Source organism: Pelecanus crispus, chromosome 6 (genome assembly GCF_030463565.1).
Source record: "Pelecanus crispus isolate bPelCri1 chromosome 6, bPelCri1.pri, whole genome shotgun sequence".
NCBI lineage: Eukaryota > Metazoa > Chordata > Aves > Pelecaniformes > Pelecanidae > Pelecanus > Pelecanus crispus.
The window spans coordinates 30,228,252-30,252,488 of NC_134648.1; the positions used below are offsets into that span (position 1 = coordinate 30,228,252).

General features: G+C 38.6%; 1 protein-coding gene across 7 annotated transcripts in view; it reads left to right on the plus strand.

The window, feature by feature from the left end:
• Positions 1-24,237, plus strand: part of PHF21A (PHD finger protein 21A) — a 94,345-nt gene that overhangs the window by 60,397 nt on the left and 9,711 nt on the right. For 2 of the 7 annotated variants that reach the window (XM_075712478.1, XM_075712479.1), the window contains exons 4-12: positions 7,342-7,542; positions 11,134-11,388; positions 13,166-13,252; positions 15,498-15,794; positions 17,544-17,642; positions 18,745-18,796; positions 19,610-19,689; positions 20,141-20,201; positions 22,647-22,810. In XM_075712478.1, the coding sequence (XP_075568593.1) occupies positions 7,342-7,542; positions 11,134-11,388; positions 13,166-13,252; positions 15,498-15,794; positions 17,544-17,642; positions 18,745-18,796; positions 19,610-19,689; positions 20,141-20,201; positions 22,647-22,810 (1,296 nt within the window). Of the gene's footprint in view, positions 1-7,341; positions 7,543-11,133; positions 11,389-13,165; positions 13,253-15,497; positions 15,795-17,543; positions 17,643-18,744; positions 18,797-19,609; positions 19,690-20,140; positions 20,202-22,545; positions 22,569-22,646; positions 22,811-24,237 lie in introns of all 7 variants that reach the window. The other 5 variants (XM_075712481.1, XM_075712482.1, XM_075712483.1 and 2 more) reach the window with 4 other exon arrangements.

The window sequence follows — 24,237 nt, forward strand, 5'->3', positions numbered from 1 at the left end:
GTTCGTGAAGCAACTGTGGAAATGAAATATTAGATGCTGTTGACAACATCAAAGTAATCAACAGGTGGTTGTTGTACAATATAGTTTGAGCATCCAGATCTTTCTGTTCACAGAAGAACAAGTTTGTATTCTGTGGTGAAATAAAACTAGTCATCTTGCTTGATACTTCCGATCATGCGTGAAGCGTGTGAGCATGAACTATGTGTGTTTCCTTTCATGAGGAGAGGAGGTGTGATTTGGTCATGGGAATAGCTGTAGGATGCACAAGAATCCTGCTGAAGCTGATTCATTTTTATTCAAGGGACTGTGTTACTGTGCAGTAGTATGCTGTAAAATTACTTGATGACTATCCTTTCCGCTTGGGTTATTCAAAAATATGAGGAGTTACCAGACTAGAAAGTAGACTTTTATTTAGGTTGGTACTTTGTAAAACATGAAATAAGTTTACAAATTTAAATTGCTCTATTGGGCTTGCTTAATTCAGAGAAATTCAGTTTAAAGGATGTCACATTATGAGGTAAATCAGAGGTAAGAGAAGCAGCAGGACTTCCCTAGCAGAAGTGGTTAGCTTAGACAACTGGCTACCGTGTACAGATGCGAATAGCTTTCCCATGGGGATGGTTGTTCCTGTGTGTTCTCCTGCATAGGAATAATAATCCACAGTATTTTTTGTGCTGAGATTTTATATCCGAAGCCTTGGTCCATGACAGATTTTACAAGACCACATTATACACTTCTGAAAAACTAGGTTCAGTCAGAGATCATAGAAACATACTTTACATTGAAGTACAAAAGAACCCTTGTTTCATTTCTGCAAGATCTAGGTGGCCTTTGGTTTTTTTTTTTTTTTTCTGAGGAGTTCCCCCCCCCCCCCCCCCCCAAACAGACAAATGGGGGTAGAAGAATATGGAGATGGACAAGATAAAATTAAAATGAGCACCTTTTCCGTGGTAGTCATCAGTTTAATTTTTTCATTTCTTCAACCTTTTCATGTTGAGGTGATCCCCACGTCGTTTGTATTTGTGATCGGAAGTATTTCTGGGAAGCAGAAAAACCTAAATCAAAACAAACCAAACCTTGTCAAATCTTGTCAAATTTAAAAAAAAAAAAAATTAATTTCACTCCTTTCATTCCATTCCTCCTTAATTACATTCAAAATACTGCACTGAACTGTTTTTCCTTTTCTGTTTTGCCTGTTGTCGTACACTTAATTCTGCATTCATTAATTGCTACATTGTTTAATTATTGTAGCTGCTTTTGCAAGTTTCTTTCCGTTAACTGAAGTACTGGGGTGAGAAGGTAGGTATTACTTTTATTTAGTACATAAGCTGCAGGAAAACTTTGTATGTGTGCTGTTCCTACTAGTTCAGTCTCTGTTCCCTACTTTGTGCAGGAGTAAAAATTCTAAAGTGAGAAGACAGTGATGCATAAGGCATTTCATGGTACAACATTCCCTTCCAAAAATTAATTGGTCTTGTGGTGCTGCAAATGGTAAAAGACACGGTACTGAAAATAAAGCAATCAAGAAGTCACATAAAGCAGAATGGCACAGCAGCTATTTTTGGTCATTTTCATTTATAATTCTAGCTGTATTTTTAAATAAAAAACGATAAGCGTTTGCCCCCGTTAAGAATGAAGGAATGAACATTAGTTTCAGAACTTACATAATTCACTTCTGAATGATTTCTAGCAACTTCAAGTAGTATTTCTCTATCATAAAGGAAAAATCCCACATTCTTTTTCCAAGTGTCATGTTCATGTGTGAACTGTGTATTTGTTTCAGAATCACACCTGTAGTAATTGTTTTAAATAGTTTAAAATATAATGAAGCGTAATAAGTTTACCAGCATTTATAATGACAGAAATACTTTTCACATCATGCCAATGCTGTATAACAGTATTTATCTGACAAAATGTCAAAGTAGATTTTTACAGAACAAAGATTTATTTAAATTCCATTTTATGCAAGGTATCCTATGCCATATTCAGTAATTGTATTAAAGACATTAAGACTGCAAAGCAAGCTCATGAATTTAGAGCGTACCAAAATTAACTGTACTGTCTTGGTCCAGCTCTAGTGCTCATCAGTATCATAAGTGTATTGCTCAGTTTATCCCACAGGACCATCATGGCAGAGGGAGGAGAAGCATTCAGTTCCCCTAACGTGTTCCTCAACCCCTTTTAGACATGCAGAAGAAGTCCTTGTGTCTTTGTGCAGCTTTTAGCCATGTTTTCTGTGGGCTGAATGCAGCACATGCTCTTTGAGACAGTTACTGGAGTGTTGGGAATGCAGCCATTGACTGGGTATGGTTAAGATATCTGGGTATCTAATAAAAGCTTAAAAAAAATTAGGTTTTTAAACTATAAAAAGAAATAGTGCACCTTTCAGTAGTCATGCCCAGTAAGACACTCAAGTATGCGGTGGAGGTGGTCTCCCAGTCCCATTGCTACGTTCCCATTCAGCACACAAGCACCCCTGCCCCGAGAGAGTCTGTTCGGACTGAAAGGTATAGGTGCCAGTTTGATCACCTTTAAGAAGTAGGAAATTGTACCATGCTTTTTTCTCGGAGTAAAATTCTTCCTAATTTAGTTGGTTTAGATTTTTTTTGTTGATAAAAAGATCTGGGTATGTAGTGAAGCACGGCCAGAAGTGCAAAATTCCCTAAACATACAGGATAACCACAGAAATAGCTGAAAATATTTCTATAGTCCTTTGATCAGTCTTTCAATGCAATTGAATTCAAGTTGTTTTGTACAGCAGGTTTTTCTCCTCACTGGTGTAGATTCTGCGTCATCGATTTCTATAATTGGGTTTCACTATTTTAAATTTTAGATACTATCTCAAAGCAGTAGATGAGTGTACAATTATTCTCCTTGCTTGTAATATTTCCACTCCCAAAATGCACCCTCTTTGCAAGTTGAAGACTAACTGTGCCAGGGCTCCAAAATCTTTTAGCTTCTTTCTGCCACAGAAGTTTTGGTCTCTGTTTTGTCAAAAAGCGGAGGTATTTCACTTCTCTTTGGGTAGCGGCAGGGGATGGGGCTGGCAAGGAGAGGGGCAGGAGGCTGGAAAGGAAAATTGCAGAGCAGTGAAATTCTCTCTACCTCCCCACTCCCAAGTTGGAGCTTATTTGAAATCAGTACTTTCTGTCAGTCTCAGCAGTGGGCAACATATATTTGAGAGAACATTTCTTGGTCATTGGATGGAACAGGTAACAGAGGATCCCTAATAGCTGACTTCCCGGAATTGGTGGAGCAGGAAAGAGGCAGTTGAGCAATTCAAACCACATTAGCTTTGTTTTTGTGATATAAAAGGTACATGTTGCAAGGCTGTTTAGTACTTTACTTTTCTGTCTCATTTTTAGGAGATTTTTATGTTTTAATTTTTATAGATTTTTGAAGTTTAAAAACAGACCTTCCTTTAGATATGTGTGCTTTTCTGAATATGTTTCCTGGATGAAGAAGAAAACGTGTCACCAAATGTGACAAGGGGTGTAGTATTTAAAAAATTGCTGTACTCGGAGAACTATTCTGTTATTGATTGGTTGGTTAAAATGGAAATAATGCTTAGCTAATAATGTTATACTTAAATCTTACTAAGCTTTAAGTTTGCTCGAAGGACTTTCCTTATCTTATAGCAATGTATTTGCGATAGTTTTTCATATGAGCAGAGAGAAGACACCTTGTAGCACAGATCTATGGCCGACAAGATGTAGAGGCAGATTTTCTGCTTAATCAAACCAAAATAATCTTCTAATGCCATGTTAGGATCTGGCCTGTGGCATGAATGAGAAAGTGGTATCGCTAAATATCACAATATTGATTACAATTATTACCTTTAAGAAAGGGTCATATGAGATGTCTAGGGCTCTGTGAACTCAGTGAACAGTTCTTGATGAGATTAGCGATGAAGATGTCAAGACAGCAAGAGCTATGAGATTATGTAGTATGCTTACAGGGCACTGTTCAACAAATGGGTTTTGAAGTAGTCTGATAGTAACCATTGCAGTGGGCTAGCAGTTACTTTTTGGGTAGAATAGAGTTTGGAAGAAAGGATGTGATTATTAATTTCTTTCATGTTCTGGATATAAAGAGGATTGGCATTTGGCTTTGAGGAAAATTCAGTAAACTTGAAAGACAAATGCTTTTCATACATTTGTAGTGTTGCAGGAAAAGAAACTTATTTTAGGAATATGGGAAGGGTTAGAACTTTCTGACTTGCAGAAAACTATTATGTTGTGTTTATGATGATGTGTTTATGATTGAATTAATCTCAGTTTAAAATTTTGAATTTGTCAGTAAAAATTTAATTAAATATTCTTAAATAAGAGTGGGAAGGAAAAATGGCAGTGATTACATTTAAAGAATTAGGAATGTTTCTTAAGAGTTCTTTTAGATAAACTCATTCTCGCTGGCACTCAATCTCTAAGGCATGTAGCTAGGACTTTATACCAGCCTTGGCAAATTTCAGTCATACAGATTGTACTTTGTGCAGCACAAACCCCCTTCAGAATTGATTAAGAGCAGTCAAATAACTCAGGAACAATTTTAAAACACAGTTTTAGTGAAGTATCAAGTCTGACAGTAGACAAGAGTTTCTGTCATACTGCCCTCTTGTTTAATCCCCTACAAAATGAGGCTGTGCTAACATTGCTGCGGACAGACACATGCTGGGGCTCCTGTGCGGCTGCAGAGCAGCAGTTCCAGCGGGACGCCGTGGAGGAGCCGTACAGTGTCAGACCGACAGCGTGGGTCGCGACCGTGCAGGGGAGGATGCAGCAGAGGGTAGTGCTGAAAATGGGCGTAGAGCTGCTCTTAGTTCCTGTGTAGGTGCAACCCTGAGAGTCTCGTCTGGTTTTGCTAATTAAGCTAAGTAATTTTGGACTATGTTGTTCAGAGTCCCTCTTGGTAAGTACTAGCAAACAGGTAATCCCAACAGTCTTGCAGATAGTAAAATGATTTCTGTAGTTTCAGAGTGGTATTTTTACTGACAGTTGGTAGAAGCAGCTTAATAAACTGAGTAAGCAATTGGCATGCACTGCAAACTTCAGTTTTACTCTCTGAATCTTAAAAGCATTAGATGTTTCTTCCAATTTAATATCTGCATAATGGATATGGATGGCAGGATATGCTGCTGCCAGGCAGCTCTCAGCAGCTTCTAACAGGCTAGCGTAGACTTCCAGAGCAACAGCGTTTTTCCACTCACGTTATCCATCTTGTGCCAAATATGCTGAGCCTCAGTTTTTGCGCAAGGCACTAATAAAAGTTGTGCTTCGGCCCTGTTTTTCCCCAGCTCTGCACGCCGTGGTTCGGGCCCGGGGGTGGAACAGGCAGCGCGTGAATGCGATGTGACTCACCTCGCTCCTGCTCCCATCCTCGCTGGCTCTTGCCCTGCCACAGCAGCATGGCAGAGGAGTCTTCCAGCCTGCTGCTCCCTCTCCTCTCTCTCTCTTTCTAAATTTTTAAAAAATCCTTTCACTAATGTTCCCTCCCATTGAAAACAACAAGATGGAAATGAATTCTTGGGCCATTGCTGCTGATTTTCTCCAGTTAGGGAGTCAGTAGAAGAGCACCATTATCACTGAATTTCATACAGGCAGCTGTGGAAGACAAAAGCTCCCTTCCTGTTCTTGCCGGGTACAGTAATTCTTTAGCCTCCTGTGCAGTGTATGTGCAGTCCAATTTTTGGCAGGTGTTCCATAGGCATGTTGCATTATTAACTCTCTTACTTTGCTCCGTTCTCCTCTCCCTCCCCTTGGGTTACTCTCTGGAAATGTTTTTTCAGCTCTTGTATCTGCTTGCTGACATGTGACTTTGGTTTGCATGTTAATGTGGTTGATCTTTTCAGAAAGCAATTTTAATGATTCTTCAGTTATTACATGTACAAATGAGCTGATAGACACAGGCCATTTAAAACTATGTAAAATATCTGATTTAGAAAAATGCCTTCTATTGCTTCCTCCTTGTTCTAGAAGGGAACAAATTTACAGCTTTTAGGCTTTGGCAGCTTTTAGCACTTTTCTGGATGCAGTGTAAAATAGTTCCTCCATGCCACTGTCCATTACCAACTCCCTGAATTTTGGGTGAGGCTGGGCCTGTGTTTCTCTTGTCGGAGCTGAGTGTGCATGCCCAGCCAGGGCTGGGGGGGTTTCTGGAAGCCACGCATTCCTCCTTCTGTACACCTCTGAGTCACTGAATTCAGTCTTTTGCAAAAAGGTCAGTCACATGAGCTCACACATTTCAACCTTAGGAAATGGGAGGTTTTTTCATTCATGTGTGCTTTATTTGGCTTTTTAAAGTTCCAATTCTCAAATCTGCCAATTTGGGACCCTGCGCCTTTTGTTATCTTCTTCTGGGCTAGAGGTACACATTCAGTGCGTGAGGCACAACGCAGTTTTAACTCATCATAAGCAGGATGCTCGGGATCAAAAGTCTGCAGCATGTCCACAAGAACTATGCAGAGAACAGATATTTTGTTATCATGCCTGCAAAAGGTAAAAAAAAAAAACGACTTGTGGTGTTTTCACCCTTGTCCACACTAGAGTGTAATATGAACATAAATTTGTAAGTCCTTATTGCCCATGTGGTGACATGGTATCTTATCCTGCAGGTCACCTGGTCTGCTCTTAAATCTGTTGAGTTACTGTCTAAAGGTACACAATGGCTACCAGGAGAAGAAACTTCTTTTTTAAATAATTTCAAACTTTCATGGCAGCTATAATGTAATAGGAAGCTTTTAAGCTGGGAGAAATAAATCTGTGCAGTTTCCTTCCCACATAGGTAGCCCTATCTGATTTTCTTTCAGGTGCCAATCATACTGGAACAGAATGACCACACATCCGTGCCCTTCCTATTCCCCACTTTGCACTCAAACTGGCTGCCTCTCCACTCAGTTTCGATGCCTGGTACAGAATGGCATCCCCGTTGCCTTGAAGTCAGCCCTGAGGCTTCAACCTGAAGTCCTTTTTCGTTACTGTGTAGGAATGGTGCATGTTTGCAGGAGTGAAAATCTTTGGAATCTGAATGCTAACAAGTCTCAAGTGAATACAGGTTAATGAGTCTTGCAGTGGTTTGTGAATAGGCTGAATTTGCATGGGTGGGTTTCTGCAAGGACAGCAAGGTCACCCTGCTGGGCAGCAGTACTCCTTTGTGGCCTATTTTGCTACTGTGCCCATTAGGTAACACCAATATTTAAAATTCCAAAAAGAGAAATCCCGCTAAGCTTCTGAGCAGTTCTCCATTTACATTAAATAAATGTAACTTTAGGTGTTATTATCTTCTCTAATATGTGCAGCTAAATAACTGTCATCGTTTCTGTTTATGTTTCTGTTTATCTGGTAGAAAAGAGTGGTGGAACAACTTCGAAAGAATTTGATAGTGAAGCAGGAACAGCCAGACAGTAAGTTTCAAATACAGCCCTTGGCACAGTCAGAAAACAAACTACAGACACCACAGCCGCAACCACTACAACAGCTACAGCAACACCACCATCAACAGCAGCAGCAGTCTACTGCACCCTCTCCAAACGTGATTGGATCACAGGTAAAAATTTCTGCAATAGTTCTTTTCCTTGCTGAAGGTGAAGTTCACTGCAAAAAAACCCTCACAACTAAAGGTGCAGAGAGAAAATGACAAACTTTCACTTACGCCCATTAGTGTACCAATATGAATTTCTCCTTTTATGCATATGCGCATATGGGTCTTGTGTTTTTTTCTAGCAATAACCTCCTGAGTTAAAAAAAAATACGTAGTGTTCAAAAGTCAGATCATAAGCTCACAGAAAAGAAGGATGGCAGTATCACCTTTCTTAAAAATAAATTAAAGTTTTACCTCTGAACAAAATGTAAGAAAACAGTTCCCTCTTCTTTCTGCTTGGTTTGTTTTAAACAGATGTAACTTGTATCAAATAATACTTACCTGAGTCTTTAAGGATTATTCTAAAAGTATACAGTGGTAATTGCTAAGTTTGAATTTTAGTAAGTAGTATCTTTATGGGGAAGGTACACTGACTTTCAGTACAGTATAGGATTTAGAGACATAATCCCAGAATTCACCGGAGAAAGTGGTCTGCTTCTGCTGAGAGGGGAATTCCAAGCTGATTCAAAGTCTCTCCTGTTCAAATATGTAGAATTCCCAAAGTGTGCTAATAAAACCGCAAGAAAGCGCAGGGAGGTGTTTTGTAAAAAGAAGTGTATGTGAGGTCTTTTTTCCCATTGATGCAATCTCAGTAGTTCACATTTACCTGGATAAGCAGACGGCAGAATTCACCCATGAAGTTTACTTTATGCACATTGCAGTGAATCGCAACCATAGCTTTGACCGATGGTGGTTCTTATTTTCCCTTTTCCTGGAAATAGCAGGGGGAGAAATGTTGGGGCTGTTAGTTTTGTCATTAACTCAACAGGTTGTTTTGGATGCTCTCTAAAAAGGTATTTGAGACACTTGGGTAACTGTATTTTTTTATAAAAGAATATTGGAGAAATTAAGTAAACTTAACTAAGGAAAAGTCATTTTTGAACAGCAACATCTATGTCCAAGCTAAAACAGAACAAAGAAGTAAATATTACTGTGTCCTAAAATATTTGCGGGCAAACAATGGATCACTATTTGCTGTATCACTGGTTTCTGTTTTTCAGTCAGGAAACATGACTGCAAAAGCAGTTTTATGCATTCCTCTGTATTCCACACTTTGCATTCATGCATTAACTTCCAGGTCATCTCCTGGGTTGTAAAAATCGAGGGTTTGTTCAAAGTTAAAGAGCCCTCTAGTGAAACAGTCAAAAAACTGCTACACCCTTCTGTATCATTGATACAGTTGTGCTTGGAAAGTAATTATAAACTGAAAGGTAGGTCATCCTCTCATTTGAATAAATAAGCCAGCTTTTATCCTTAACACTTTTCTATTTTTATTTATGGTGGTATAATTCTGAAGTAACCTCCCTTGCTTCTGTACACATTTTGGATCTAAGGTTGTGCCTCTATCCTGTTGCCCCTCAATCTCTTTCAGCAAAGAAAAATAAAATATTTGGTCTCTCTAGAAAGTTTTTTGGTGCCTACTTTTGTAAATAATACATCTTTCAAGGCAGTGTCAGTAAAGAGAATGCTTTCAATGGTTATTTTCAGAGTAATTCAATTTAGGAATCAAGGTATATAGGCTGCCTTAATAGTGACATTTTAATATATTTAATATAGTCCAGTAAGAATGGCTTTTAAAATTTTCATAAAAGCAGCAAGCCTGCTAAAAGGTCATGTTATTGCAGTGTTGTTATGTGAAAAATGCAGACTTACTTTGAATGCCACTTCAGTAGGAATTCATGCATTAAAAACTTTTTAGAATAACCAAGGTAATTAATGCTCAGCAAAGTAACAGCAATATTCAAGCTCTGTGATCTGCTGACTGAAACTATACTCTTAGTACTTAGAAACTTACTAGAACCCCTTGAAGGAGTCACAGTCTTGTATTACATGATTGATTACACTTTTCTTTAAAATGTTTGTGGATGAATGTATGCTCGTGAAAATGATACCATGTTACATCTCATTGGAAAAGCTTGAGTACTGTTACTGTGTTAGGGGAGTGGAGCCTCTTGCTTTGGAGAAGGTGCAGCAGAGGTCAATAAGAAGCTCTTGAATCTCGGATAAGAAGTTAAGGGAATTGTTCATGTTGCAACAAGAAAAAGTTAATTATGTCTGGATTTTGTATAAATGTATAAAATTGAAACGTGAATTATCCTTTGATTTGGCATTATACGGTGTTTGAATTCTTTTGCACTTGTGCATAATTAACAGGGGATATAGTTTAAGCATTATGAAATTAGAGGTGTGAAAGTTAACTGTGTTTTTGTTTAAGGAAATAATACTGGTGAACATATTGAAGAATCCAACTGGAAATATATTTATATTATTCTATTAGAAAGAAGAGAAAGGTCTTGTGTGATTAAAATCAAGCAGTCTAAATGAGGCATGTTCAGAACATGAAAAAGACTGTCTGATCCCTGGTTCTCCATTTTTCCTGTTGTAGAGCCTAGCACTGACATCAGGAGGGAATGGTGATTATTTCATACTAGGAGCACTTGGTCATGCCAGTAACTGTTTTGACAATGCAGTGCCGTACACTGGATTTTTTACACCAAAGAGAAAAGAAATAAGCTCACTTGCCATTCTGTTGAGTGTCACTTGTCATGAGTTTTCTGTGCACATTGTGTTCTGGTTTTATGTGGAGACTCTCTTGCCTTGTTGATTTTTGAATGAGATTTGTAATTGTCCATCATATCCTTAACATCTTAGAAGACAGTACGTTTTAAAACAAAACTATGACATTATAGTTGTTTTAACTTTGGAATTCGTGGGCACAGTGTATTCAGGCATTGCAGATAAATGCTGTCATTAAGTGATTCAAACCCACTCTCTTTAAAAGATGCTGAGACCAATCATGGCATCGCATATATGTTCTGAAACCTCCCCATTCCACAGAAGTTAAACTTAATTGCCTGGAGCCCGCAGATGGACAGACTAACAGCCAGCTCTTACAACTTAAGGATAGCCCTACTGATATTCTTAGGAAGGAAAGTTCAGGGCTAAATAACTGTATGTATGGCTAAAACTGAAATTTGGGATACCCAAAGTTAAAATATGTTTTTGTTATTAAAGAAACCAATTTATGAATGTTTTTTCCCTCTTCCTCTGATTGTGAGGATCTCTGTAAATAATGTTTCCATTTGAAAATCTAAGTTTTAATTGGTGAGAAACTAGTTTGCTGGTATGTTTCGTAAACCTCCACCTTATAGGTTTGATATTGACAGTACCTATTTGGAAGTAATATGAGACTAAAAGATCCAAAAATGCATTTGCCACTACTAACACTTAATTGTCATTTTCTCGGGAATTCGTTTTGAATCAGTCTGTAATGCCGCAGATGATTAAAATAGACCCAACAGGTGCCCCAAATGAGAATCCTTGCTAGCTCTCCAGTTTTCTGAGGCGTAAGATAATGTGCTTGTGTGAGCAACAGGTAGATAGACTCAGTGCTGCCTTTTCTTTCTCTTACTGTCTATTGTTTCTGACTAACCAACCCACGTCTTGTCTGATATGAAGTGTCTCTGTCTCTTACAGTGTATTTTCTGTTTCCCTTAGAAAACTGTAACTACAGCTTCTATGATCACCACTAAGACACTACCTCTCGTCTTGAAAGCAGCAACTGCGACCATGCCTGCCTCTGTTGTGGGTCAGAGACCTACCATTGCCATGGTTACTGCTATCAACAACAATCAGAAAGCAGTCCTCAGCACTGATGCGCAGAATGCACCAGTCAACCTCCAGACTACAAATAAGGTCACTGGGCCAGGAGCTGAGGCAGTCCAAATAGTGGCAAAAAACACAGTAACTTTGGTAAGCGTTTCATGTGTTTGCCCTGCAGATATGTGTGGATTTAGTTTACAAGAGGGCTATTGAAAAAAAAAAACAAACAGTCAGGTTTCTGCACAGAAAGACTAGTTGGGACATGTTGTGAGTCTTCGCTAGTGAACATTGTTAAAATGGTAGTCTAAGAGAAAAGCATTTACTGTCTACATGGGTTGTTATTACTGTTTTGCTTTATAGAATTAAATCAGTGCTATCATCATCTCTGTGTAAAGTTTCCCCTGTTAGTAATTGTTAGTCATGGGGAAGTAGTGATTGTTTTGCCCCTATGTAATCTATGTGGCTGTGTTCTGCAGAACTCCTACTCTTTTCTATGGTAAAGGAGATGTCAGACTTTCTTCATTTGATCAGTTTGGGTTTTCATCTCAAGACTTTTTTGAGTAAATCTCTCCCATTCCCTTTGCATGATAAAGTCTCTGGTGTTAGGCACATCACTTAACTCTGCCCACTACCATGTCTTCACTCACCACTTTTTCATACACATATATAGAACCTGTTCCTTTAAGCATATATTTTGGAAGGTGCTTTGATTACATCACAGTGTTTTCCAGAATAGTTAGCCACCTAGAAAGGAAAGTAGTAATGTTTTAGAATTGGGTTATGTAGGCTTCTTGGTCTGGAAACCAGGCATTGTGTAGCATCACGACAGGGTAATTTTACTTCTGGAGTAAAGGTTAAGGCTTCACTAAACATAAATCCAGTTTATCTTTATTGAAAAAATATAGTTTAATAATGCAAATGGAAGTAATTTTGCTTCCTAATGAGGCGTATGTTTGCAATCAGAATAGAGAGGACTATTTGAGTGGAGTTTTTTCTGCTGTTCTCTTTTCCCATGTCATCCCTTGCTCCACTGTCATCTGTCCTTTGTGTCTGTGCTTCATTTCTATGCTGAATAACTTACTTAGGTTTGGGGAGGTGATTCTGTTTTAATAATAGTCCATGATTTATGTTTCTTTAGCAGATTTCATCAAAAATCTCAGAATGTTTTCCCAAGCATTAATTAATTAGTACAAGACCTTTTTGAAGTAAATTGCAATCTTTTGTGGGTGGACAGAAGTACAGAAGGGTGGAAACTGACATGGACAGTAATTTCAGAAAATCTCACCAAGTACTCAACTTAGGGTGGCTAGTAGTGCTATTCAGAGGTTATCATGTGGCAGCTCCACCCAACTGATTTCAGTTAGGGAAATACTTAGGATGCCTTAAAATCAGATCTTAATTGTTTCAAATGAATGGCCTACTTCTGAAAATTTCAAGTTGTGTTTTTAGAGCCCCTCATAGTGTTATTGCTAAAAGAGTTGTAACTTCGGTTCTTTTCTATTTGCATGAGACAATCTTTCATTCTTCTGTATGCCATTCAATATGAAAGGACAGTGGTTCATATAGCTGGACATCAAAGTCTGTTATTATTTTCTGTCTGTTGTAAAGCCAATTTTTAACTATTACAACAAATAGGTGTTTTCATTATCTTCAGATGAAATGGTTTTAGATTGCAGAGCACAGTAGTTTGTACAGTTGAACTAATAGAAAAGATACCTTCAATTTATGAAGCAAAGTATGTAGGAACTGGAAAGTAAGATTAGCTCTGTCTTTAATACATGTCTAATGAGGAACCTGTTACTGTGAAAAATTATTTACAGAGTGGAAAACTGGGGACATCAGGTCTGAAAATACATTCAGGATGTTGATTTTGGGGAACAACTTCAAAGCTATTTTCCTCTTACTGAACTCTCTTACGTTCTTATAGCAGGTTCAGGCTACGCCTCAGCCCATAAAAGTGCCGCAGTTCATCCCTCCTCCCAGACTTACTCCTCGTCCAAATTTTCTTCCACAGGTGAGTGTACAGAGAACAAACAGTAGAAGAAGGAACTTAATTGTAGCATAGATAGGAGATGCTTTCTATGAACATCATTTTTGTCAGTCTTTATTGGTGACCTGGTGGAGGAGACAATTTGTTCTCCACAGGTTTGCAAATGATGCCAAATTTGAGGGTACAGTCAGTTCTCTTGAGGGTGATGCTAACGTTCAGAGGGTCCTAGACAGGATAGAGGAGTGGGTCAGCAGGAATCTCTTGAGCTTCAGCACGGAAAAAGGCACAGTCTTGCACCTGGAAAGGACTAACCCCCTGCACAGGTCCAGGCTGGAGACTGCGTGGCTGGGGAGCAGCACTGCTTAAAAGGTCTTGGTTGACAGTAGCTAAACTAGCAGTGTGCCTTGGCAGCAAAGAAGCCTAGCAGCATATTGGGCTGTACCAACAGAACCACAGCCAGTAGATTAAGGGAAGAGATTATCTACCTTTCCTCAGCAGTCATAAAACTGGATCTGATGTGCAGCATGCAGTTTTGCACCCCCTGGTACCAGAAAGAATTTGATAAAGTTGAATGAATCCAGGGGAGGAAGGCTACTCAGATAGCTAGGGGGCAGGAATATATGACCTGCAAGGGGAGGCTGAGGGATCTGGGCTTGTTCAGTTTGGAGAAGAGGTTTTGGGGGCACCCTAACAGCAGCCTTATTCCCAATATCAACAAGGAAATTAACAAGAATATGGAGGCATAGGTGCTTGGCAGGAGAATTACAGATAGTGATCATAAACTGGAACACGGAAGGTTTAGACTGCATATAAGGAAACAATTCTCTCTTTGAGGACAATTAGGAGTGGAAGAGGCTTCCCAGAGATGCCGTGGAAGCTCCATCGTTGGAGTTTTACAAGACCTATCTGGACAAAGCCTTGAGCAACCTGGTCTGCATTTAGTGTTGGCCCTGCTCTGAGCGGGAGGTCAGATTAGGGACCTCCTGAGCTGCCTCCCAACCTGCATGAGTCTGTGATGAAATTTGGATATGATGATCATATATGATCCTATTTGCATCAAATGAAATGAACCCACAGAACAGGTGTCAGCAAAATCAAAGCATTACCCAAGGCCTTAAATTGCTCTAATTGTTGTTTGCTGCTCATGAGTGAAAAAGGAAAAATAAGATGTCTAGATTGTTCCCAAGTATTTCTGTATTGCAACAGAGAGTGACCTCTGTTTGCAGTTGAGCAGTAAAATTTGTGTTTTACTTTTTTTTCATGGTTTGGGAAAGACACAGATTGCTCTTCATTTAAAAAAACATCTTGGAGGAACTATTTCATTTGTAAGAAATACATGGCACTGTGAATAAAAGTCTAGATCTTTTACAAAAGAAAAAAGGAAAGTATAGGCTGGTGTCTGATTAAGATTTGGGGATGGTGAGATCTGTTGGAATGTGACCTAGTTTTCCATGATAAAATGCATTATGGAGTATTAAAGGTAGATGGGACAAGAGAAATTAAATAAGGAAAAAGAGTTTATTTTCAGAGTAATGTATTCTAGCTCTGTACTCTGTAATGATGTGATAAGTACAAACTTAACAATGGACAAGAAATAAGCAATTATTGGTGGTGGAGGATTGGAAGGTTCTTGTGGCTCTTTTCTTCCTTGTGAAAGAAGAAGAGAGTAATGACTGCATTTACCTGTAGCCTTTAGCACTTTCAATGAGGGATTAATGTATAATCTTGACAATTTTTTTGCTTAGCAAGATTGGTTGTGCAGGTGTCTAAATAGTATATAGAGTTGACAAAGGTAACAAGGATTTGCTGAAAATTTTAATTATTTCTTTCGAGGCACAATCAACTGTTCATGATTTCTTGGAGGCTCAGTATAAAGTCCTGAGACATGCTTGTAACATGAGAGCCTCAGCTGTGCCTGTAAATATTACATGAATTTTTTGGCTTGCAAAAACAATATGTTGATTTAGATACAGATAAGGCACTTGGCAATAAACATGCAATGTAAGTGTCTGTGCATCCAACTATCATTTCAGGGACAGTTACTGCATATGCAAATGTAATGGATGGGTTTTATGCAAGTAGGTTTGAAAATGTGGCTTTTCCTTCTCATAGCATACTTAGGACACTATGCTAAAAATTACATTCTATAAAAAAATCAAGCAGCCTTCTGTGGATTATACAGGCTGAATTGAAAGACTTAGTAAAAAAGTTCATCTGAAACACTGATATACAAATCTCTCTTTTTTTTTTTTTCTTTTTTTTTTGGTAGGTTCGACCTAAACCAGTTGCCCAAAATAACATTCCTATTGCCCCAGCACCTCCTCCAATGCTTGCAGCTCCTCAGCTTATTCAGAGGCCTGTGATGTTGACAACAAAGTTCACACCCACCTCTTTACCCAACTCTCAGAACTCCATACATCCTGTTCGTGTAGTTAACGGGCAGACAGCAACCATAGCCAAAACTTTCCCTATGGCACAGCTCACCAGCATCGTGATAGCAGCACCGGGTACCAGGCTCGCTGGACCTCAGACTGTACAGATCAGCAAACCAAACATTGAAAAACAGGTACAGATAAGAAAGTGTCTGGGTTTACTGCTTTACTGTGCCAGTTTGGAGAGGATGACAACCATTAAGAAATTTTCAGTGGGTACTGGAGATACTCATGTTCCAACAGCAGTACAAATTATGGAATGACTTGCAACTCTTGGGGCAGAAGTTACCATTTTCTTTAACACAGCCCATTGGAATCTTTTTCTTGTGCTTCAGTGTTTTTATGCTCCCCCTACTGTCTTAACTTCCATAGTTTATAAGCTAGCTACATTGCAGGGTTATACTACTATCTTGGAGACCAAGTACAAACTGAAGTCCATGTTCATATCAAGCCTTTAAGAAACGCTGGAAAAATATTTTCTGTGTTTCTGTTTTTCAAAGGGTGGCTATGTGAAAGGCAAAAATTACACAAAATCGTAGGGGTTTTTAATATGATAAATGTAGCCATTTCTTCCTTGATCTTGCAGTTTTGTGATTGGAGGCAAAATAATCTCACTCAGCTTCTGAGGACTGATAGTTCCCTGTGACTAAATTGCATTGATTGAGTGGAAAGGAGACCGTCAGAAACAGAGAATTCTAGATGTTCAGTTTTAAAGTCTCTCTTCAGAAAAGACTTTTATAAAATAAAACATGACTTTAGTCAGTGTGGATTGCAACTGAGAGTCCTTGCCATTCAGTTCAAGCAAAGCGGTTTTCTGTTTCACTTTTAACTCTTTCATATATTACATGTTAGTATAATATTGTATACTATATATTATCTATAACATGTAATATTTCTGTAGTTTATATAAATAATAGTACTATATGTTTTCATTTATAACTCTTTAAAAGATTAATGTGCCTTGAAGTTACCTTCTGCTTTTGAAGTCACCTATGGAGAGACAGTGAAAGTCATGTGCATGAAAGATGTGCTTATGCTCAGTTCTGCTTATGAATGGTCATGAGTAGGTTCTTGCATACCTCAAGGCTGTTCCACAAGTGGTTCAGCAATGCATGCCCTTTTCATATAATTTGAAATTGTACTTCTACAATACTATACTTTTGATGCCTATTCCTTTTGATGTCAGCAATATTCGTTTACAATATTCGTTTGCTCTTCGAATAATTACTGGCAATTCAACTGTTGAAAAACATACAGAAGAATGGTGGTGGTTTAATAATACATGACTTTTTCTATATATTTTCTCCATGTGATAAAGGGGAAAACTTTGTCTCTCTGTAGGTTACCTCATTCAGTTTGTAGCCTCAGCAGCTGTGCCATGGGCTGAGGATTGTCATGCAGGGTTTGTGATATCATTGCAGAAGATTTATGACTTCAGAAAAGAAAAAAGTTTCAGAAACATCTGAGATCATAGGAGTCAGAGAGACAGTTTTTGAACCATTCATAATTCTATGAAAGACCAAGACTGAGGAGTGAGAAGTATGAAATGCATGTGCCATGCAGAATGGTTTCTACCTGGAAGTTTTCAATGGGATGCTTTTCCTTAAAGTGTCTGTTAGTTTTCCCATACCATATAGTGATTTCTGTAATGGAGTTAACTCTTAAGATTACTTTTATTGCTTGCGTGGCTGCATGGGTTAATGGAATCATGGTAAAGCTGTTTAATGTTTTATTAAAGGAAAACACTTTATTTAACGTTCCTCTCACGTCAGCTTTCAACTTTTTCTCCTGTATCTGCAAAAGTATTTGTTCTGCTTTATTAGTCAAAGTTAAAAAAGTCATTCTTATCACTGAATGAGAGAAACACTGCTGTTTCTTTTCAGACTATTAAACCACATGTGGAAGCAGAAGAGAAGCAAACAGAAAGTCGTACAGTTACTCCACCTGCTGCACCGAAGCCAAAAAGAGAAGAAAATCCACAGGTATCAGAACACACCCAGAGCTTTCTTTTAAGAAAAGAGGGAAACACTTGTCATTCAGAGAACATTTTTCCCTCTCTATTCCCTCAAGGCTCCTTAGCTTTAACATTCCATACATTCCTGTTGGACAGCAGTATTTGATAAGGCTACAGAATAAGAAATCTAAATAAATACAATGCATTGCATTTTTCAGTCGTGGAATGCATTTGAATTCCGAGTCTTTTGTAAGTTAGAAAATCGTAATTTCCCTCTGATACTTCCTTCAACCAGGAGGCTTAGATTACAATGTTGGTTTCCATTCCTTTGAGGTTTTAGACTTCTGGAGTTATTTTTAATGCTGGAGAAATGCCTTTATTTTGCTTTATAAAATATTTCTGCTCTGGTGAGCAGGATAGAAGGAGTCGTGTATGTTCATGTTCTCCCTTGGTTTTATTCCAGTTTAGGTCCAGTTGGTTTTGGGGAGAAGGAGAGGCCAGAACGGCTATTTCGTAAAGCCTTTCTGCCATGGAGAGCTTTGGAACTGATTACAGCTATTTAGCTCTACTGCATTTGTTTTTGTAGATGAATTCGAACTGACTACTGTGTGAGCATTAACTGTTGTCAGTACAAATTCTGATTTTTACGTCTGTGCACTTCCCACATTAAAATTAGAATCCTTTAAGAATGCCAGAGCCCTTACCGAACAGCAAATGTAAACCAGAGTTGCTCCTTGTAGTTTGCAATATAAGGAGAATGGTCTTCAACTACCAATATTTTGCTGGCAATTGAACTGTGTTGGTATTTACTAAGAGCCAAACATATAGTCGGTTCAGTGCTGGATGGGAAGTAAAGAAACTGCTTTCTTGTTCCCAGCTCTGCCAACTCTGTGATCATGAGCAGTTGGCGTTTCCCTGTATCTCAGCCTAGGTTCCCATCTAGCAAATAGGACTATTGTCCCTATAGCAGTTTGACATACATGAATGAAGAGTGATTTATAGAAGCAAAGTATTACTAATATAGCATTTTTGTTGCTTAGCTACCTGTCCACTGACTTTAAAGGGCCTAAGTGACATAGCTGATCCTAATGGTTGAACTTGTCATGATCTTTTTTTCTCCCCCCTCACAGAAACTTGCCTTCATGGTGTCTCTGGGACTAGTTACTCATGACCATCTGGAAGGTAGGAAAAATGTCTTGAGTTGGTTCTTGAGCTCCCTGTTTCATGGCCATTCTGAATTGGAAGTACAGGTCCAAAATATTTCTGTATTAAATGCAGTGTTTTCTTGCACAAAAGTACATTTGGGATGTCTGTACTCTTGATCTAACTTAGTTTGTTGTGCGTGCTTTTTTATTCCTCTTACTACACTGAAACAAAGCATTTGCTTATGCAGCGGAGATCAGCAGTTGGGAAGAAAGTGTATGCTCTGATGGTAGGAAAGACATTTGTGACAATCCCATTGCACAGCTCCTGCATCTGCAAAGTTACACCATTGACAATTTTACTGTAACCCACGTCTGGAATTTTCATTTGTTTCATTATTTCATGGGACTGTAATCTGTAGTGAATGAGTTAATAGATTATAATTGGTTTTGTAATTTAAACTCTTTGATCCTATACAGTGAAATACAGCCTAACATTTCAATGGCCTGCATATTTCGGTACTGTATTTTTTTTTAAGTATCAACACCAGAGGCTTTTTGTTGTAGATCCCAATTACACTGACCACAAGTTTAAAATGTCTTAGTCGTGGAGTACTTGGCAGGAAGATGGCAGTCATTTCATTAGTTAGTTGAACACTGTATTTGTATTCCTTGTCAGCTCTTAGTTTTCAAACCTTCAGAAATTAGGAGTATGACACAGTTGCCTATATTCAGCATGATTGCTGTTCTGTAGAAATCTTCACAGCTCTCCTCACATGCAAACTGAATTCTGAGGACTTTATATAATTTCTGAGACCCATTCTTTTCTAACCTGAATGCTTTGTTTTACAAGAAATCCAAAGTAAGCGACAAGAGAGGAAAAGAAGAACAACAGCAAATCCAGTGTACAGTGGAGCCGTTTTTGAGCCTGAGGTATTAATTTTTTGCTGGGGGAAGCTGGTATTTTCATTCTGAGCTTGTGTGTCTTTCTGCCATGTTGCTACCTCCTAAGTTGTCTCAGTTCTAACTAGACAGGCAAGCTATTATTTATAATTCAAAAGGCCATTGCAATGATATGACACTCAGATTTTTAAATAGAAAATACATTGGGATGTTCTTCTAATATTTACGTCTTTTTCTGCCTTCTCCTATGTAAAGCTGATGTTAAATGGCAGTGTACGTACCGTATGGTCAGCTTGTATATCAGCCTGAAGCAGTCCAGATGTCAGAAGTAGTATTAAAAAGCTAACCTTTCTGAAGCACAGCTTCAGAAAACAGAACAGCCAGTAATGTCACTTAGTACTACTGTGCTGTTCCTCAGCTATTGCATATAGTTGTTGCAAAAAATGTTAGCCAACAAAAATTGTTATATTCTTCCCTGCAGCGCAAGAAGAGTGCAGTCACGTACCTGAACAGCACAATGCATCCCGGGACACGTAAAAGAGGTGAGGTATATTTAGACCTGTCTCCCTCCTCTTCCTCTGTCTTGCATTAGCAGTCCCCTTGTTGATTTGAAAAGCAAAACAAAGGAGTCTACAGGACTTCATTTGTCCAGTAAATTTCCATGATAGACAAAGATCATAACTTCTAGGGATTAGCATAGCAGGTTTTATTAGGCAGCTCAATGTTTCATTTCAGTTTCACTCTCAAAAAAAAATCATAAACTACAATAGATAGAGGAAAGTGAAAGGTGAGATGTTTGAACATCATTTAGTGGTATAAAGCTGCTGTCAAGATCCTCTTGTTAATAACTAAATTGTATTGTTACTGTCAAGAGGAAGGTGGTTATGGAAAAAGTGTCTGTGCCCTGAATAGGAGAGGAAACTTCATGTGACAAAAGCCTTGTTCCCCACTGGGAGTGGGAGTAGAGATGGGTCCTTCAAAAGAATTTATCTTGAGCAAGAAAGGCTATCGTGCTCATACTGAGCACTTTTCTGCAACCAGAGTGCCACTTGTCCTAAAATGAGAGATGATCTTTCATATAGGTATGCACTATTATTCAGTAGAAATCCTTCTGTAGAACAGGTGAAATTTTAAGACTTCGATTATGGTTGAAACAGATGAGTCAGAACAGCATAGGAGAGAACATGATACCATTTTTTGTGCATGGCATCAACCACACATATGACAATCTTTCCTTGATTTTTGATGATTTTCTGCAGTCCTTAAAGACTCATAATACCTTCTCTGCTCCTGAGGTTGCTGTCTAAAAAAAAAGTAATCAATCAGATTAAAAAAACCACAGTCCTACCTAGCACTGACCTGTTCCATTATCTTTGTTTTTTGGCTGCAAGGTCAAATATTTGATATGTGCTCTCCTTGATACACCTCTTCAGTCCAGCAGGCAGTGTGACAAAGCTGACACTTCTGCAGCTATGCTGTTTCTAAATAAGAGACATCAATCTCTACTGCCATCTTCTAATAACGTTAAATGTATTTTTTAAAATTACATGATGTAGATTTTATATATAGGGAGATTTTGCATTTACTCTGTGGATAAGTAAATGTTCCTTCTTCTAGTAATGATTTCTTAATACTGTTTTATAACTCATTGTGAACAATTACTATATCAATGAAAACAATTGCATGCTTTTGTACTTGACACTCTCTTAGCCTCTTTTTGCACACTGACTGCTATTATACTTTCTTTTTTTTCTCACACCCTGTTGTGAGCCTGTACCTTGCATCAGCACCAAATTAGTAGCACACATTTTCAATTGACAAAAGATTTGGGTGTATACGTTTGTTTTGTGATTTAGTATAGCAATATATTAGGTGAAAAGCTTATGCAGGCATGTGCCCTTGAGAGCTTTAGTTTAATTCTAGATGGTGCTGAGCATGTCAGAAATTTCAGCCATGGACATCACTATCAGAAATACGTTTCCAAGGACGTACTTAGTTCTGGAACATATCCAGACTTTAAATGCGAGGTTTAGCATGTTAATAGGTATAGACTGACAATCTGTAAACATAAGATCTGGGGAATTATTCCTAGATCCTAACTCCTTTATGTTTACATATCCATAAATTACCCTGGAGAAGGGAGGCAGAAATGATGGTTACATACTGTTTTTTTGCTGTCTTGCTTTGCATACGTAATTTTATGAAAATTGTTAAGAACACATTTTGCACTTCTGCTAGTCTAAAGGAGCATATGGGAGTTGTGCATAATCAAACATATTTGACTGAGAAAGTCTAAGATACAGAATACAGAATTTGAGGAGGGTTACAGTGGAAGACCAGTGGTAGGTTACAACTGGTAGTGCTGGTGTTATGGGTCAGACAACAGGACCTGTTCTTGCGGTAGCCTAATTTAAAAAATGTACCAGTAGAGTAGAAAGTGCTGATCTGTGGGTGAGCGGGTTTAAAAAAGGGGAAGAAAAGGAGGGGGTTGGTGAGTGTTGGCCTCTGATAAAGGACTTAACCTTTGTGTAGATTTATGCTGGCACTAGAAAGATACGGAGGTGTGGAATAACAGTAGAAAGGATTTAATAGTAGTTACTGTAGCTTCTCTCCAGCTTTGATGCCAACATGTTTTGCCTAAAAACTGAATAGCCTCATTTCTAGGAGCGGCAAGTGTCCCCAAGCTGCTTTTGTGGGAGTGATTCTTTGACCCTCTACAGAGCTTATCTCTATTTCCTTCTGAAATACATCTTTTAAATGTTCTTTCCTTGCAAAATTCTACTTAAAGATTTCTAAAAAATGTTTAAATCTTTGCTTCTATCCTTCCACTTGTAACTTTTATATTAACTTCCTCTCTGTGCTACATCATTTCCTTTTTCATGCTAGCCAATGAGGACCACTGGCCAAAGGTATGTAAGATCATTTTTCCTTTCTTTTTTTTTTTTTTTTTTTTTTTTTTTTTTGTGTTCCCTGTTGTTAATATGTAGGTCGTCCACCTAAATACAACACGGTGCTGGGGTTTGGGGCTTTGACCCCCACGTCCCCTCTGTCCAGTTATCCAGACTCCCCCGAAAATGAAAAGACAGAGACCACATTTACTTTTCCCGCAGCTGTTCAGCCTGTGTCCCTGCCTAGTCCCAGCTCCACAGACGTAAGTAACTCTTGGGGAGGGGGTTACTTTTAGAAAGATACACAGAAACAGCCACCAGGAAAATCGTTGCAGATTTTGTTTCTTTTGTCTCACTCAATCATTTGTCCTGATCCAGTGCAGTGAAACAGTCCAGCATTCTTTTAACACACTTCCTTTTTCCTCCTGCACCTATGCTCTTATCCTGTGGAGATTTTATTTATAACTCCGTCACTGGATTGTAACATTGGGAGGCACCAGGCATGCCAGATGAGCTCATTTCCTTTGTGCAGTGTCTGAGATCTTGTCTGACTGAATTGAATCTGTCATCCATGAAAAAGGGGGAAGGGGAGAATGAAAAGTATTACTTACAGACCATAATAACAAAAAGTTGGGATGATTCTGTAATGAGAGAAGGAGGGAAACCATTTGGATCACCCAGGACAGCCAGGAACAGCGTTCACAGCACTGGTGATGGCAGTTCTGGTGTACTGGCATAGCTAAATACATCACTCCTGTAGTCAGATTGCAAAATCTGTCTTGAGTGAAATCTGGTCATTTTGTTACAAGTTACGAAGAACCGGGTGTCCCTATTTTAAGTTAATTCAAAGATAAGATTTGCTACTCAAAGCACAACCTTTTTAAAGTTGCTGAGAACTATCCACTTATTTCATTATTTCTATTTCTTGCAAAACCATGATGAAAAAAATTAAAGGTCATGCATACTTTAAAAGATAAATAGTGTGGGAAGAATTGGGCTGAGTTGCTATGTAGGTCCAAACTGACATAATGGAGGGACTCTACACTATGGTTTGTCTGAAAGTGTACTGTGACTGTTCAGTATGGGTGAAACGATTAATTGCACAAAAATTCTCAGGAGCTGTAGTGTACTTCCAATAAAGTGCTTGCATTGTAATGACTAGTACTTACTGGGCACAGTTTAAAAATAAAAAGGTGCTTGCTTATTTCTTCAAACCGGTGCTGCAAATTCCTTCTGCAATCTGAGTCAGAGCTGTCTCTTTCTGCCCCCCCCCCCCCCTTTTTTTTTAAAAACTTATTGTCACTTATAATTAAGGCCCAACCATTTGAAATGGCCTTTAAGGAAGAGGCAGGCCGCTTTGTTTTGATCTATGCAGTTGCACCATAGTAAGTGGTGCAACTCTCATAGACTGAGAGACCAACTCTACTGGCCACATACAATACGGAATAGAAGCCAACTTGCCTCTGAACTGTATTTGTTCTGCAGAGGTAACAGGAATAGAAATAGTACAAGTGTGTCTGAGTCACTGAAATAAATAGATGCAATTCTGATACCCAGCAAATATGTATGTGAAATTAAAAGGTTCTCTTTTATGTAGTCACTTTTGAGAGCAGAATAGCACTTGACTGTAAAAACCCTTTCCTGACAGTTGAATGAATGGGACTGTGGAACGGCCCCTCAGGGAGAAGGT